General features: G+C 40.6%; 1 protein-coding gene across 15 annotated transcripts in view; it reads right to left on the reverse strand.

Annotated features, from left to right (window-relative positions):
- Positions 1-16,265, reverse strand: part of RAD52 (RAD52 homolog, DNA repair protein) — a 78,154-nt gene that overhangs the window by 802 nt on the left and 61,087 nt on the right. For 12 of the 15 annotated variants that reach the window (XM_057556281.1, XM_057556282.1, XM_057556284.1 and 9 more), the window contains 6 exons: positions 15,219-15,337; positions 14,284-14,359; positions 2,556-2,779; positions 2,270-2,415; positions 788-859; positions 226-441 (listed from right to left, as the gene is read on the reverse strand). In XM_057556281.1, the coding sequence (XP_057412264.1) occupies positions 226-441; positions 788-859; positions 2,270-2,415; positions 2,556-2,779; positions 14,284-14,359; positions 15,219-15,337 (853 nt within the window). Of the gene's footprint in view, positions 1-225; positions 442-729; positions 860-2,269; positions 2,416-2,555; positions 2,780-14,283; positions 14,360-15,218; positions 15,338-16,265 lie in introns of those variants that run through there. The other 3 variants (XM_028163499.2, XM_028163501.2, XM_028163500.2) reach the window with 3 other exon arrangements.

A 16,265-nucleotide genomic window follows, 5' to 3' on the forward strand; every position in this document is an offset into this window, starting at 1 on the left:
TCAATGTCCCACTACTATCAGCTAGAAAGAGCTGCACCTCAAGTCAGGACCCCAAGGAAGACTTGAGACTCTCAATCCAGTTACACTGCATTTTCTTAGACTGCTCCTGCTCTGGCATGAGTCCCCTCTGACTTCTTAAAATGGAATGTCATTCTTTCTTTAAGATTCATAGGATTATATACCCAGGTTCTCCCTTCCATTTCTGCTCCTAAAACACTTTGCTACCTGTTATGTGTTGGTTAAGGTGGTAAGTTTGAAGGTGCCAGGGTCCAGATTTTGCCTGTGGATTCTGGTGGCAAAGGCTCTGTGGGGTCCTGTTCCAGGTCTCCATCTCGTTCTTCAGGACGGAGGTGGCAGGGGCCTGTGGTGGTTCTGGTTTAGACAAGGGCTTGACCACATCGTCCCCTGCATCTAGAGCCATGCCCCACATTTCAAGACTGTCTGCAAGGACAGAGGTCACAATCAAATGCAGCATCAACAAACGAGGTGCTGGAAAAATAACAGGTCGTGAGAAATGCTGTATCATGAGAGCTCTATACGATGGCGTTGGGAATTTCTCTTTCCCCGACCCGTGAAAGTACACCAAAGCCTCTCTCGGGTCAGGACAGGAGAGGAGCTGCCTATGTGCTATCAGTCAGCACTTTCTACAAAACCAATGGAAATGAAGATATTTATGACTCTTTTGACATGTATTTGTGACGACGGAAAGTATACAGCACAGTAACTTACAGACACTTGATAGGTATTTACTGATTAGGACTGAAGTCATTCCTTTAGCCCTCCTGACCTGGAAGCATGTCTATCTGGGTGAGCGGCTCTGAAGCAGCAGTTCCGGCAGGTGGCACTGGTGGCAGCGCTGCTGCAGAGAAAGGACAAAACCACGTAACCAAGCTGGGCTGGGGGCGGCCTTGGAAGTGCGTGCAAAGCTGCCTGGGGTTACACTCGTCGGCACGGCCAGCCAGCAGTAGAACTCGGGACCCTGCATCCTGGTCCTACCTACAGATCTATATAAAATAGGACTGACGATACTATACTCTTTCTTCTCATCAAACTGCGGAAAAAACCTGAAAAGCTTGTTTCTCCTTTAGCAGCAGAAACGGAAGAGTTATTATAAGCCATCTTGTCCAGTTTTTACTATTTGAAGCTATAACCCTTGTTCAAACAAACAAAATCTTAAGCAGAAATGAATATGTAAAACCAAGATGATGACTGTGTGATTCGGGGTGGGGGAAGTCCTGGAGATGACGCCTCCTCCACCTCTGACCCCCAGAGCTTCCGCAATGGTTTGGAAGGTAAAGACCTAGAGTAATAATTCTTATTAAGAACATCCCCAGCACAGTAAGTTTTTTGGGTTTTTTTCGCCTACATTAACCTCAGCCTGCCAGTGCTGAGGGGAATTATAAAGAACTAAACATGAAGCAAGTCCTCTGAAACTTCTTCGTAATTTTTAGGGAGAAGCTGGGCAAAAATCCACTTGGTCTTTGTTTCTAGTCTCTGAGAAAGACTCCAAAAAAATCTGCATCTACTACTCCCACTGAACCTGGACTCTGAAATAAATGAAAGTTCACGGATAAAGAATTGCCAAAAACCCATTCTCTTCGAACCCAACTTTGCTTTATGTTCAGAGACAGCTCAGGGGCTTCCCTGCTGGCGCAGTGGTTAAGAATCCACCTGCCACTGGAGGGGACACGGGTTCGAGCCCTAGTCTGGGAAGATCCCACTTGCCGTGGAGCAGGTAAGCCCGTGCGCCACAACTACTGAGCCTGTGCTCTAGAGCCCGCCAGCCACAACTACTGAGCCCATGTGCCACAACTACTGAAGCCCACGCACCTAGAGCCCGTGCTCCACAACAAGAGAAGCCACTGCAATGAGCCCACACACTGCAACGAAGAGTAGCCCCCACTCACCATAACTAGAGAAAGCCCACGTGCAGCAACAAAGACCCAATGCAGCCAAAAATTAAATAAATAAATAAATAAATAAATTTATTTAATAAAAAAAAAAAAAAGCCCAGGAAGGCTTTCTCATGTACACGTGGCCAAAGTAACTGAGGCCAAAAAAAGCTCTGTCCCCTGAGACATCTAGTTCCAGGTTATGTCAGGGCCCGTCTCCTTCCCCCAAAAGACCAGTGTCTTCCTTCAGTCACGGGGAAACGCAAGGCAGGATGTGACGATTTGAGCCCTTGGCCGCCTCTGTGCTGTGCGCGGACCCAACCTGCTGCAGAGGTGGGGAGCAGAGTCGCCCCAGAGCCCGCGCTCTGTCCTCTCACCGGGACCCTGCTTCTCGGCAGGTGGGCCAGACGGGGGTTCCTGCTGCTGTTTCTCCATCTGCTCCCGGAACCGCTGCTGCAGCTGTCTTTGCCGGAGCTTCCGCTGGTACGTGGCATCGCTCTCTGCGGCAGCAGAGGTCGAGCTTCTGCATCAGGAGAGCAACAGGGAGGTGAGTTCCTGAGTTAACTGGTGAGCAGCAACACACAGTTCCCAAGGGAGCACACAGGCCAGCCAGTGTGCTGGCTCTGAAGTGAAGGCAGGAGTGGGCGGGCGGGGGGGAGACACCTGGGAAGGAGCAGGGGCGGGGAGGGCACGCGGCCCACACTCGGAGCTGCTGTCCTCGTCCCCGGCATCACAACGTGGTGGCTTGGTCTGCAAGGGGACGTCACCTCCTGTGGTTTGGGGGCTCCCAGAGCCAGGTTCTGTCGGCAGCTGCTATATCTGGCTTGTTCCACAGACGGTTCAAAGTCTTGTCTCTTTGCTTTAGTTAAGTCCACTTCAAGAGGCAGCTAATGAGGGAAAAAAGGGGAGAAAACTTCTTCCAACTGCTCTTCCCCTTCCTCAAGGATCTAGATACCTGAAAAATGGCATTTCACAATCCTCTATCCATCATTCCTTCTAGGTCCTAAGAAGCTGGGACAAGGGATCCATAAGTTCAAGTCATTTTAATTATATGAGGAATAAAACAATTTCATTTTCCACCTATGCCATTCTGTATTAATGAAGTTTTGATAAGAAGGAATCACACTTCAGTTTTTATTTAGGGTAAATGCTCTGTAAAATCTAATTTGAATCTTTTCTTGGCAACCGGATCTGATGCTGTCTACTTTTTTTTTTAATGGAAATGATCACACATCATCATACTACAGAAACCCAGAGATTTTTCAGTTGGGAGAACTTCTCTCTCAATTAATAATATGATGCTGATAGAATAAAGGAGTATGAGGGATTGAGAGGACTACATTTTGCATAAAGATAACCTGAAAATGAAAATTATACTGTGAAATTTCGTACTGATATTGAGAAGTAAATAAGTTAAACCCTGGTGGCCTAGTGGTTAGGATTCTGGGCTTTCATTGCCGTGGCCAGGTTCATTCAATCCCTGGCCAGAGAACTGAGATCATCCTGCAAGCCACATGGCACTGCCGGAAAAAAAAGAAACAAAAAAAAGAGAAATGGGTTTATGCTATGACATGGATGAACCTTGAGGACATTCTGCTCAGTGAAACAGGCCAGTCACAAAAGGACAGACAAGAGATGACTCCACTGACACGAGGCCCTTAGAGTAGCCAGACCAAAGAGACAAAGTAGATGGTGCCCAGGGCTGTGTGGAGAGGGGTGCTGGCATCATGTTTAATGGGTCTAGAGTTTCAGTTAGAAGAGAAAAGAGCTACAGAGATGGATGGTGGTGATGAGTATCCCACATTCTGAATGTATTTAGTACCCCTGAATTGTACCCTTACAATGTCTAAGATGGAACATTGTGTTATGTATGTTTTACCACAATAAAAGAAATTGGGGAAAAAAATGAGTGCTGAAAAAATTTTAAAAGACTGACGATGCTAAGTGCTATTGAATGTATAGAATACTTGGAACTCATACACTGCCAGGTGGGAGTGGGAGTTTGTACAACCATGCTGGAAACTGGAAGAATCTACTAAAACTAGGCATATGCCCAGCCCTCTGAGCTGACCCAGTAGTTCCCAAGGTAAATGGGTGAGTATGTGCACCAAGAGGCGCACAGGAACGCTAACAGCAGCCCTGTATGCAAAACAACCAAAGGCTATGAAAACCTCAAATGTCTATCAAGTCAGGGTGGGAAAGTCAACTGTGGTAGACTCATGCAACAGAGAAGATACCGCAGTGAAAATGCTACTACATGCAACAAGAATGAATCTCACACACATGTGGAATGAAAGCCAGACACAAAACAGTTCATACTATTTGCTCCCAAAAAGTACAGAACAGTCAAAACTAACCTATGTCGTCAAAAGTGGTTTTCCTCGGTAATGATGAGAAGGGGAGGGGTTGGCAGCAACTGCAAGGGACACACAATTGAGACATTCTGGGACATGGGGATGCTCCACCGTGACTCAGAGGCTGGTTACGTGGGTGTGTCTGGTCTTAGAATTCATCAAGCTGAACATTTATGATGTGTGCACTGTCTGCATGTCTGTATGTACTTTTTAACACTTCAGTCACTTTTTATAAAGCATAAACTGTACAATCTCATTATATAAAGTTCAAAAACAGGAATAAATCTGAGACTAGAAGTCAGAATAAAAAAGTCAGAACAGTAGTTACTTTTGAAAAGATAAAATCAAGGTAGTGAATGGGAGGGGGCAAAATGGAGTCCTGGAGTGCTGATAATACTCTGTTTCCCTGTCTGGGATGTAAATAGCTGTGTTCACTTCTAGAAGTCAGGCTGTGCCATTACGATGTATGCAGTTTTCTATATATATAGGTTGCACTTTGTTTAAAAAATTCATTAAAAGAAAAAAGTGACAAAGAAATGGAGAGTGACGTCAGCACACAGCAGACCAGAAGCTCCAAGTCTCTCTCACAGAGATACCAAGCTGACAGCAGTACACAGACCAGACACCTCTGTAAGAACCCCAGTGGCCAGGTGAGAGGCTACAGCACTCAGGCCAACATAAAACCAAGACAAGATTCCAGCAAAGGAGGGAGCAAAGTTCACGGCATTCTGCATGCTTGCCTGCCCATGGCCATGCCCCTGCCCCTGTCTGGCATAGAGCAGTACAAACAGAGGAAACCTCCCACACTGGGGCTCTTCCCTCTGGATGGAAACGAAAGAGTGGACTGTGCATCTGAAGTTCTGGGGGCTTGTCTGGAGGCTGCCCAAGGCACTGGTTTCTGTCTCACCTGACGAAATGCTGACAGAATCAGGAGCAGAGTTTGAAAGTCACTAAAAACAAGAGGTGAGCGCCACAGCACATAAGAGCTGCAGTTCTGCAGTCAGATGCCAGAAGGAGGAGGAGACTGTAAAAGACTTGAGAGGTCCTAGAACCTCCAGCTGGGCTGACTGTCACAGATCTTCCCCTGCACAAAGCCAGTACAGAAAGACTGGGAGAGGTGGTTGTTTTTTCAAATGCCCAGATCTCAGCAAAAGATCACATATAAAGAAACAGGGAGACACGGCCCAGTCAAAGGAACAAAATGAAACTAAAAAAACTGACCCTGAAGAAATGAGCTATAAGCTGCCTGACAAAGAAACTAAAATAACTCAAGGATGCTCAGTGAACTAGGAGATCACAGATAGACAACTCAATGAAATCAGGAAAATGATGATGTATATACAAAATGAGATATCAACAAAGAAAAATGACAACAAAGAAGCAAGCAAATTCTGGAGCTGAAAAATTCACTAGAGGCATTCTACAAGCAGATGTGATCAGGCAGAAGAAAGAAATCAGCCAACTTGAAGACAGGTCATTTGAAATCATCTATTCAGAGAAGCAAAAAGAAGAATAAAGAAAAATGAGAGCTTAAAGGACTTATAAGGGCACTATCATGCTACATATTTTAAGTCTTAGGAGAAGAGAGATTACTGGTGAAAAACTTCTAAAATCTGAGGAAAGAAAAGATGTCTAAATTCAAGAAGCTCAAAGAACTACATCTAGGATGAGCCCAAAGAGAACAAGGCATATTATAATCAAAATGTCAAAAGTCAAAGACGGTACAACAATGAACTATCAGAAAGAGAAATTAAGAAAACAATCCTACTTAGAATTGCATCAAAAAGAATAAAACACCTAGGAATAAATTTAACCAAAGAGATGAAAGACCTGTACTCAGAAAACTAGAAGACACTGATAAAGAGGTGGATACAAATAAATGGAAAGATATTCCATACTCATGAATTGCAAGAATCAATATTATAAAAATGTCCATACCCGAAGCAATCTACAAATTCAGTGCAATCCATATCAAAATTCCAAAGGCATTTTTCACACAAATAGAACAAACAACCCTAAAATCTGCATGGAACCACAAAAGACCCTGAATAGCCAAAGCAGTCCCGAGAACGAAGAACAAAGCTGGAGGCATCACACCTCCTGATTTCAAACTACCTTACAAAGCTCTAGTAATTAACAGAATGGTATCGGCACAAAAACAGACATAGATCAATGGAACAGAATAGAGAGCCCAGAAATAAACCCACGCATACATGGTCAATTAATTTATGACAAAGGAGCCAAAAATATACAATGGGGAAATGACAGTCTATTCAACAAAACTGTAAGAAACTAGAGAGTAGGGACTTCCCTGGTGGCACAGTGGTTAAGAATCCAGCTGCCAATGCAGGGGACACGGGTTCGAGCCCTGGTCCAGGAAGATCCCACCTGCCGCAGAGCAACTAAGCCCATGCGCCACAACTACTGAGCCTGCACTCTAGAGCCTGCGGGCCACAACTACTGAAGCCCATGTGCCTAGAGGCCCTGCTCTGCAACAAGAGAAGCCACCGCAATGAGAAGCCTGCGCACTTCAACAAAGAGTAGCCCCCGCTCGCCGCAACTAGAGAAAGCCTGTGTGCAGCAACGGAGACCCAATGCAGCCAAAAATAAATAAATAAATAAATTTATTAAAACAAAAACAAAAGAACTGGACAGTCACATGCAAAAGAATTAAAATGGACCACTTACACCATACACAAAAATTAATGTTGGATTAAAGACCTGAAACCATAAAACTCCTAGAAGAAAACACAGGCAGTAAGCTCCTTGACACTGGCCTTGATGGTAATTTTTTTGTATTTGACACCAAAAAGCAAAGACAACAAAAGCAAAAATAAACAAGTGGGACTATATCAAACTAAAAAGCTTCTGACAGCAAAGGAAACCATTAACAAAGTGAAAAGGCAACCTACTGAATGGGAGAAAAAGTTTGCAAATGATATAACTGATAAAGCATTAACATTTAAAACATATAAAGAACTCATACAACTCAAAAGCAAAACCAAAATAAAACAATCCAATTAAAAAATGGGCAGAAGATCTGAATAGATATTCTTTCAAAGAAGACATACAGATGGCCAACAGGTACATAAAAGATACTCAACATCACTCACCATCAGGGAAATGAAAATCAAAACCACAATAAGATAGAACCACACACCTGTCAGAATGGCTATTATCAAAAAGACAAGAGACAACAAGTGTTGGTGAGAATGTGGAGAAAAGGGAACTCTTGTGCACTGCCGGTGGGACTGTATGAGAAAAACTATGGAAAACAGTTTCCTGAATAAATTGAAAATAGAACTACCATATAATGCAGCAGTGTCACTTCTGGGTATTTATCCAAAGAAAAGAAAAACAGTAACCCAGAAAGATATGCTCCCCCATTTTCACTGCAGCATTATTTATAACAACCAAGACATTGAAGCAACCTAAATGTCCACTGATAAAGAATGTAGTATATATATCTACAACGGAACATTATTCAGGCATAAAGAAGAAAATCTTGCCACCTGCAACAACATGGATGGATCTTGAGGACAATTTGCTAAGTGAAATAATTCAGACAGAAAAATAAATACCATATGATCTCACTTCTATGTGGAATCTAAACAAACAAAAACTGAGCTCATAGATAGAGAACAGACTGGTGGTTGCCAGGGGTGGGGGGTGGACAAAATGGGTGAAGGGTGTCAAAAGGTACAAACGTCCTGTTATAAAATAAATAAGCTCTGGGGATGTAATGTACAGCATAGTGACTATAGTCAATAACACTGCACTGTATATTTGAATGTTGCTAAAAGAATAGATCTTAACAGTTCTCATCATACGAAAAAAAACTTCACCTTTGTGTGGTGATGGATGTTAACTAGACTTATTGTGGTGATCATCTTGCAATATATAAAAATACTGAATCATTATGTTGTACAACTGAAACTAATATACAGGCATACCTCGAAGATATTGCAGGTTTGGTTCCAGACCTCCACAATAAAGCAAATATAGAAATAAAGCGAGTCACACAATTTTTTTTGGTTTCTTAGTGCATATAACAGTTGTGTTTACACTATACTCTAGTATGTTAAGTGCACAACAGCATTATGTCAAAAAAAAAGCAGGGCTTCCCTGGTGGCGCAGTGGTTGAGAGTCTGCCTGCAAATGCAGGGGACACGGGTTCGAGCCCTGGTCTGGGAAGATCCCACAGGCCGCGGAGCGACTGGGCCCGTGAGCTACAACTACTGAGCCTGCGCGTCTGGAGCCTCTGCTCCGCAACAAGAGAGGCCGCGATAGTGAGAGGCCCGCGCATCGCGATGAAGAGTGGCCCCCGCTTGCCACAACTAGAGAAAGCCCTCGCACAGAAACGAAGACCCAACACAGCCAAAAATAAATAATAAATAAATAATAAATTAAAAAAAAAAAGATTAAAAAAAAAAAAGCAATGTACATACCTTAATCAAAAAATAATTTATTGCTAAAAAATGCCAACCATCACCTGACAATGCAGTTGCCACATACCTTCAATTTGTAAAAAATGCAATTATCTGTGAAGTGCAATGAAATGAAGCACTATAAAACAAGGTACGCCTGTAATGTTGTATGTCAATTATATCTCAATTTTTAAATAAAAGTCAAAGACAGAGAAATCTTGAAGACAGCAAGAGAAAAGCAAATCATCACATACTGGAGTGCCTGCCTAAGATTATCAGATTTCTCAGCAGAACTCTTACAGGCCAAAATGGAGTGGGATGATATATTCAAAGTCCTGAAAGGAAAAACTTAGCGAAGAATAGTGTATCCAGCAAAAGTATCCTTCAAAAATGGAGAAACTAAGATTTTTTTCAAATAAACAAAAGCAGAGGGAGTTCATTACCACTAGACTTGCTCTACAACAAATGCTAAAGGGAGTCCTTCGAACTGAAACAAAAGGATGCCAGGCAGCAACATGAAAATAAAAAGTTCTCCAGTAAAGGTAAATACGTGGACAAAAACAGTAACCTCTATCACTATAATTTTGGTACATGGAATTTAAATGAAAAAAAAACCATTAAAATTATATAATGAATACAGATACTAAATGTAAAAACCATTAAAACTTTTATAACTATAAATCTATGTTAGTGGACATACAATAATATGAAGATGTAATCTGTAACATCGATAACATAAAGTGGGGTTGTAAAGGACTAGAGTTTTTGTATGCAATTCAAGTTATCAGTTTAAAATAGAATGTTATAACTTTAAAATGTTTTATATAATTGCGATGGTAGCCACGAAGAAAATATCTATAGGATATACACAAAAGTAAACAAGAAGGGAATCAAATCATGTTACTACCAAAAAATCAACACGACACAAAGGACAGCAGTAAGAGAGGAAAGAAGGGACAAAAAAAAAGCGCTAAGCTACAGGACATACAGAAAACGATTAACAAAATGACAATACTAAGCCTTTCCCTATCAATAATAAATGTAAATGGATCAAACTCCCCAACCAAAAGCCAGAGATTGGCTGGATGGATTCAAAAAACAAGATACAACTACATACTTCCTACATTAGACTCACTTCAGATCTAAAGACATACACAGGCTGAAGGTGAAAGGATGGAAAAAGATATTCCATGTAAATGGTAACCAAAAGGGAGCAGGGGAGGCTATACTAATATAAGAAAAAATAGACTTTAAGTCAAAAACTGTTACAAGAGACAAAAGAGGACATTCTATAATAATAAAAGGGTCAATTAACTGTGAAGCTATAACAATTATAAATACTTATATATACCAAACATCAGAGCTCCTAAATATATAAAGCAAACTTTGACAGAATTGAAAGGAGAAATACACAGCAAGACAATAATAGTAGAAGACTTCAATACCCTGCTTTCAGTAATGGACAGAACCAAACAGAAGGTCAATAAGGAAACAGAAGATCTGAACACTACAGACCATATGGACCTAAGACATATAGAGAATATTCCACCCAACAACAGCAGAATATACATTCCCCTCAAATACAAATGGAACATTCTCCAGGAGAGACCACATGTTAGGCTACAAAACAAGTCTTAAATTGAAGAAGACAGAAATTATACAAAAAAAAATCATTGCTGATCACAATGGAATGAAACTGGAAATCAATTGCAGAAGGAAAAATGGAAAATTCACAAACGTGGAAATTAGTATTTTCTTAAGACAACCAATGGGTCAAATAAATCACAAGAGAAATTAGAAAATATCTTGAGACAAATGAAAATGAAAACACAGCATACCAAAACTTACAGTTTGCAGCAAAAGCAGTACTAACAGGGAAGTTTCTAGCTGACACAAGCTAGGAGAAGATAGGAAATAAAGCTTAGGGCAGAGATACATGAAACAGAGAACAGAAATACAATAGGAAAAAAAAATCAACAAAACTGAGTTAGTTTTTTGAAAAGATCAACAAAATTGACAAACCCTTAGCTAGATTAAGAAAAAAAGAAGACTCAATAACTAAAATCAGAAGTGAAAGAAGGGACATTGCAATCGATGCCACTGAAATAAAAAAGATTATGAGAATACTATGAACAATTGTACACCAACAAATCAGATAGCCTAGAAGAAATGGATACATTCCTAAAACACACAACCTACCAAGACTGAATCATGAAGAAACAGAAATAGACCAGTAACTAGTAGAAGAGTGTATTAGTAAACAAAAACCTAACAACAACAACAACAAAAGCCCAGGACTAAGTGGCTTCACTGGAAAATTCTACCAACCATTTAAAGAATTAACACCAACCGTCAAACCCTTCCAAAAAACTGAAGAGGAGGGAACACTTCCAAGTTCATTCTATGAGGCCAGCATTATTCTGATACCAAAGCCAGACAAAAACACTATAAGAGGAGGGTGGAAAAAAAGACACTGCAAGAAAACTATAGGCCAATATCCCTGATGAATACTGATGCAAAAATCCTCAATGAAATACCGGCTCACCAAATTTAACAGCACATTAAAAGTATTATACAAAAAAAAAAAAAAAAAAGTATTATACACCATGACCAAGTGAGATTTATTCCTGAAATGCAAAGATGGTTCGACATCCACAAATCAATCAATGTGATCCATGAACAAAACCACCTGCTCGTCTAAACTGATGCAAAAAAAAAAAATGTCTGACAAGATTCAATATTTTTTCATGATAAAAACATTCAACAAATTAGGAATAGAAGGAAACAACCTCAACATAATAAAGGCCATATATTAAAAGCCTACAGTTAACATCATACTCAATGGTGAAGACTGAAAGCTTTTCCTGGAAGATCAGGAACAAGGCAAGGATGCCCACTCTCACTACTTCTCAACATATTGGAAGTCCTAGCCAGAGCAATTAGGCAAGGAAAAGAAATAAAAGGAATCCAAATTGGAAAGGAAGAAGTAAAATTATCTCTGGTTGCAGATTACTTGATCTTCTATGTAGAAAACCCTAAAGACTCAACAAAAAAAACTGTTGGAATTAATAAACAAATCAGCAAAGTTTCAGGATACAAAATCCATATAAATAACAGTTGTGTCTCTATACACTAATAATGAACAATCAAAAAATTAAGACAACAATTCCATTTACAATAGCATCAAAAAGAATAAAATACTTAGGAATAAACCTAACCAAGGTGAAAGACTTGTACACTGAAAACTATGAAACATTGCTGAAAGAAATTAAAGATGGCACAAATAGATGGAAAGACTTCCCATCTTCATGAACTGGAAGACTTAATATTGTTAAGATATGCATACTACCAAAGTGATCTACAGATTCAGTGTAATCCCTATCAAAATTCCAATGGCATTTTTTGCATAAATAAAAAAATTCATCTTACAATTTATAAAGAATCTCAAGGGACCTCAAATAGCAAAAATAATTTTGGAAAAAAAAAAAAAGAACAAAATTGGAGGACCTCCTGATTTCCAAACATATTACAAAGCTTCAATACTCAAAACAGTATGATACTGCCATAAAGACAGGCACGTAGGTCAATGTAATAATACAGAAAGCCCAGAGATAAATCCTCATGTATGACCAAATGATCTTCAGCAAGCGTGCCAAGACTACACAATGGGGAAAGGAGTCTCTTCAACAAATGATGTTGGAAAAACTGAATATCCACACGCAAAAGAATGAAGTTAGACCTGTATCTTACATCATATACAAAAATAAATTCAAGATAGATTAAATACCTAAATATAAGACCCAAAACTATAAAACTCAAAGAAGAAAACACAGGGGAAAAATTTCATGACATTGAATTTGGTAATGATTTCTTGGATATGACACCAAAATACAGGCAACAAAAAGAGCAAAAATATACAAATGGAGCTATATCAAACTTAAAAGGCAAGCTATGGAATGGGAAAAAAACTTTGCAATCATATCTCTGATAAGGAGTTAATAGCCAGAATATATAAAGAACTCCTACAACTTGACAACAATTAAATCAAATAGCCCAATTAAAAAATGGGCAAAGAACCTGAGTAGACATTTCTCCAAAGATGATACACAAATGGGCAATAAGCACATGAAAAGATGTTCAACATCACTAATCATCAGAGAAATTCAAATCACACCCATTAGGATGGCTACTATCAAAAAAACAGAAAATAACCATGTTGGTAAGGATGTGGAGAAATCAGAACCCTTGTGCACTGTTGGCTGAGTTGCAAAATAGTGCAGCCATCATAGAAAACAGTATGGAAGTTCCTCAAAAAATTTTTTTAAAAAACCACCAAACGATCCAGCAACCCGACTGCTGGATATATATCCAAAATAACTGAAAACAGAGTCCTCAGGAGGTATTTACACATCCATGGTCGTTACAGCAGTATTCACAATAGCCAAGAGATGGAAGCAACCCAAATATCCATTGATGGAAGAAGGGACAGAGAAAATGTGATATATACATACAATGGAATATTACTCAGCCTTAGAAAGGAAGGATATTCTGACACATGCTAAAACATAGATGAACCTTGAGGACATTATCCTAAGTAACATAAGCCAGCTACAGAAACACATAAACTGTTAAGATTGCACTTATATGAGATATTTAAAATAGTCAAATTCATAGAAACAGAAACTAGAATGGTGGTTGCCAGGGGCTGAAGGAAGGGGTAAAAGGGGAGTTGTTTTATGGGTACAGAGGTTTCCATGTTGTAAGTTCTGGAGATGTGTTTCACTATTGAACTGTACACTTAACAATGGTTAAAATGGTAAATTTCATGTTACGAGTTTTTTACCACAATGTTTTAAAAAAAGAAAAAACTACAATATCCCTCATAAATATAGGTGCAGAAATCCTTAACAAAATATTAGCAAACTTAATCCAATAATATGTAAAAAGGATTTAGAAAAAGGAAAGAAATGGAGTTTTGACAGCTGCCAATTGACACACACCTCTATTAGGGGCAGCACAAGAAAAAGAACCCCTTAAGTACCAGAGAGGGAAGGCTGCCCAGGGTGGCAGCACTGCAAGGACCCAAAGAACCACAGACGAAGCCACACTCCACCAGGCAACAGGAACACTCCAGAGCCTGACTGGCCCAAGTCATGCTACACTCCAGACCCCATTCTCCAAAGGCAAATGTGCAGATCACATGACAGGCAACTACAGAAACAAGGGAGATCTAAACCTTATAGACACCCGAGCTAAGGAAGAGCAGGAAGGTTGAACAGGTGAGGCTCTGAGTGTTTGTAAGAAATGGCAGTGGTGCTGCGAGGGGTCCGTGCTCCTTCTGTCTCACAGACCACTGCCAAGCACGGTTCTCTCTACATAAGAGACAAGTAACACAAATGCTCCAGGCTTCAATTTCCTCATCGGTACATTAAGGTAATTGGTTCCTGCTGGCTCTTACGTTCAAAGACGTCTGAAATACACATCCCAGACACTCTAAATAGCCAAGTCTTCACTTTTTCTCTCTCCATCACCAAATACTCACTCATGACACAAGAGCATCATCAGTTCCACCTTTACTCCACACATCCCATTCCCCCACTTCTGACATACCTGGTGTGGAAGCTTGTTTAGTGACCTCAGATAGTCTTTGTCCAGAATACAATTCCCAAGTGCATTCCCGAAACTTCTAAGGGTAAGAAAAAAAAGGGGGACGGGGTTGAGAACGTTATATGTAAATATCAGAGAACAGAGCTACAACCTTTGTACAAGCTGCTTCTCAACACAGCAGAGGAAACGGACGCTGATAAGCATTCAAAGACTTTCATTATGCATCTGCATTAGGTTCTGAGAATACAGCAGTGAGCACAACAGTCACAACCCCCTGCCCTCAGGACAGGCAGTGAGCACAGGAAGACTGGGCAAGCACTCACAAAATGCCACTAGCTACACCTCCCAACATGGGACGCAACTTCCACAGCAGAGACTGTTCCCCAAGGACTGCTCCAGTTCCCCAGTAATAGTGAGCACGCACACTTCAGGGGCACAGGCCTCCATGACCAAAGTTCTTTACTTGGGATATCCAGATTCCCCCACGGGTTGTGGTATTGCAAATTTTTAGTGCATGTTTTACATGTATTTTTCTGGTAATTCAATTCTCAAAGGCATCTATGACCCAAAAAAAGGTTAAAAACCCTGCTCTATGAAACTAAGTTAACTATGTTACATATACATAATGAAGAACTGTGTAGGTGTATTAAAGAGAATGAGGAAACAATCTATGTGCTCGTGTGGAAAGGTCTCCAAGACACACTGCTGATGAGAGGGGTGGGGAAAGGCAAGGTCAAGTACAGAACAGAGAACACAGGATTCTACCACTTATTCCCCAAAAAGTGGGCCCTCAGCATAAAGAAGCACTGGGGAAAGATAGAAGAGAGCAGGAAAACAGGCCGCACAGGGCCAAGGGTGGGAGGAAGACTTATGTTATTTCGACTTTTGAACCACATGGGTGTTATTACCCAGAACTGAGAAGAACAGGATCTGCCTACCTCAGTGCTCGCTTCAGCCCGTCGGTCACTGCCTCCTTCCTCGCCTTCTCCAAAGACAAGGCTTTGGACCTGAGGCCCTCGCTAACACCATAGCCCACGTCCTCATGATACGAACCATCCTGGGGGCAGAAAAGGAGTTCAGGGTCCAATGTGAGGAGCTGCAGCCCCGTCCCTAGCTGCAGAGCTCTCCTCTAACTCAAGCATCAGTGTTCAGACTGGTTGGACAGAGCCCAGGGCCTGGAACACAGGCGGAGTTGCCAGAGTCCATTTCCAGGGCTACTTCCTGGACCGGATCTGCCTAGAGACGTGCCTGTGCTCCAAGCACAAGACAATTCTCCTTCCTCGTCACATAACCAGGCACACACCTGACCCGCCCCACATCTTACTAAGACACATTACCCACACTATGAAAACCTCTGGGGCACCAAACCAAAAATTTGAAATATTATATTTAACAGATTCTAACGACTGGATAGCAAATCCTCTCACAAGTCAGGTGGTACCTGTTTCTCGGCTTCTACCAAAAGTAAAGGTGGGCCTGATCAAGCGGTTTGCTGACAGAGAGCTGGGTATAATGTTTGATGGTAGCATTGTGATTTCTGATCTATAACTCAGAAGTAGTCAAAGAAATAAATGACACTATAACGAAACTCGTTCCATTCTCAGTTTGTTTATGTGAATAAGGTTTTCGGTAGTATTTATAAAAGTAAGTCAGAACAGAATTAATGCTAAATGTTTAGTCTAGGAATAAGTAATATTAACTATGGATGTACAAACTAACTGAATAGGAAAAACCAGCTCATCCATCTTACCAATAAATGCATTTTCCATAAAATTTTATTAAATATAAATATTTTGATGTAGTTATGTTGTCTCTTCAACATAAACACAACTGACTAAATTGTGTATTAATAGCACCTGTAATATCAATAGTAACTCAATCCAGAAGAAATTTCTCAATAGTTAGAGCCTTAAGGTCACTGGAAATTTATCCCCTAAAACTTTTACATACACACACACAGACACACAGACACACACACACACACA

Source organism: Balaenoptera acutorostrata, chromosome 11 (genome assembly GCF_949987535.1).
Source record: "Balaenoptera acutorostrata chromosome 11, mBalAcu1.1, whole genome shotgun sequence".
NCBI lineage: Eukaryota > Metazoa > Chordata > Mammalia > Artiodactyla > Balaenopteridae > Balaenoptera > Balaenoptera acutorostrata.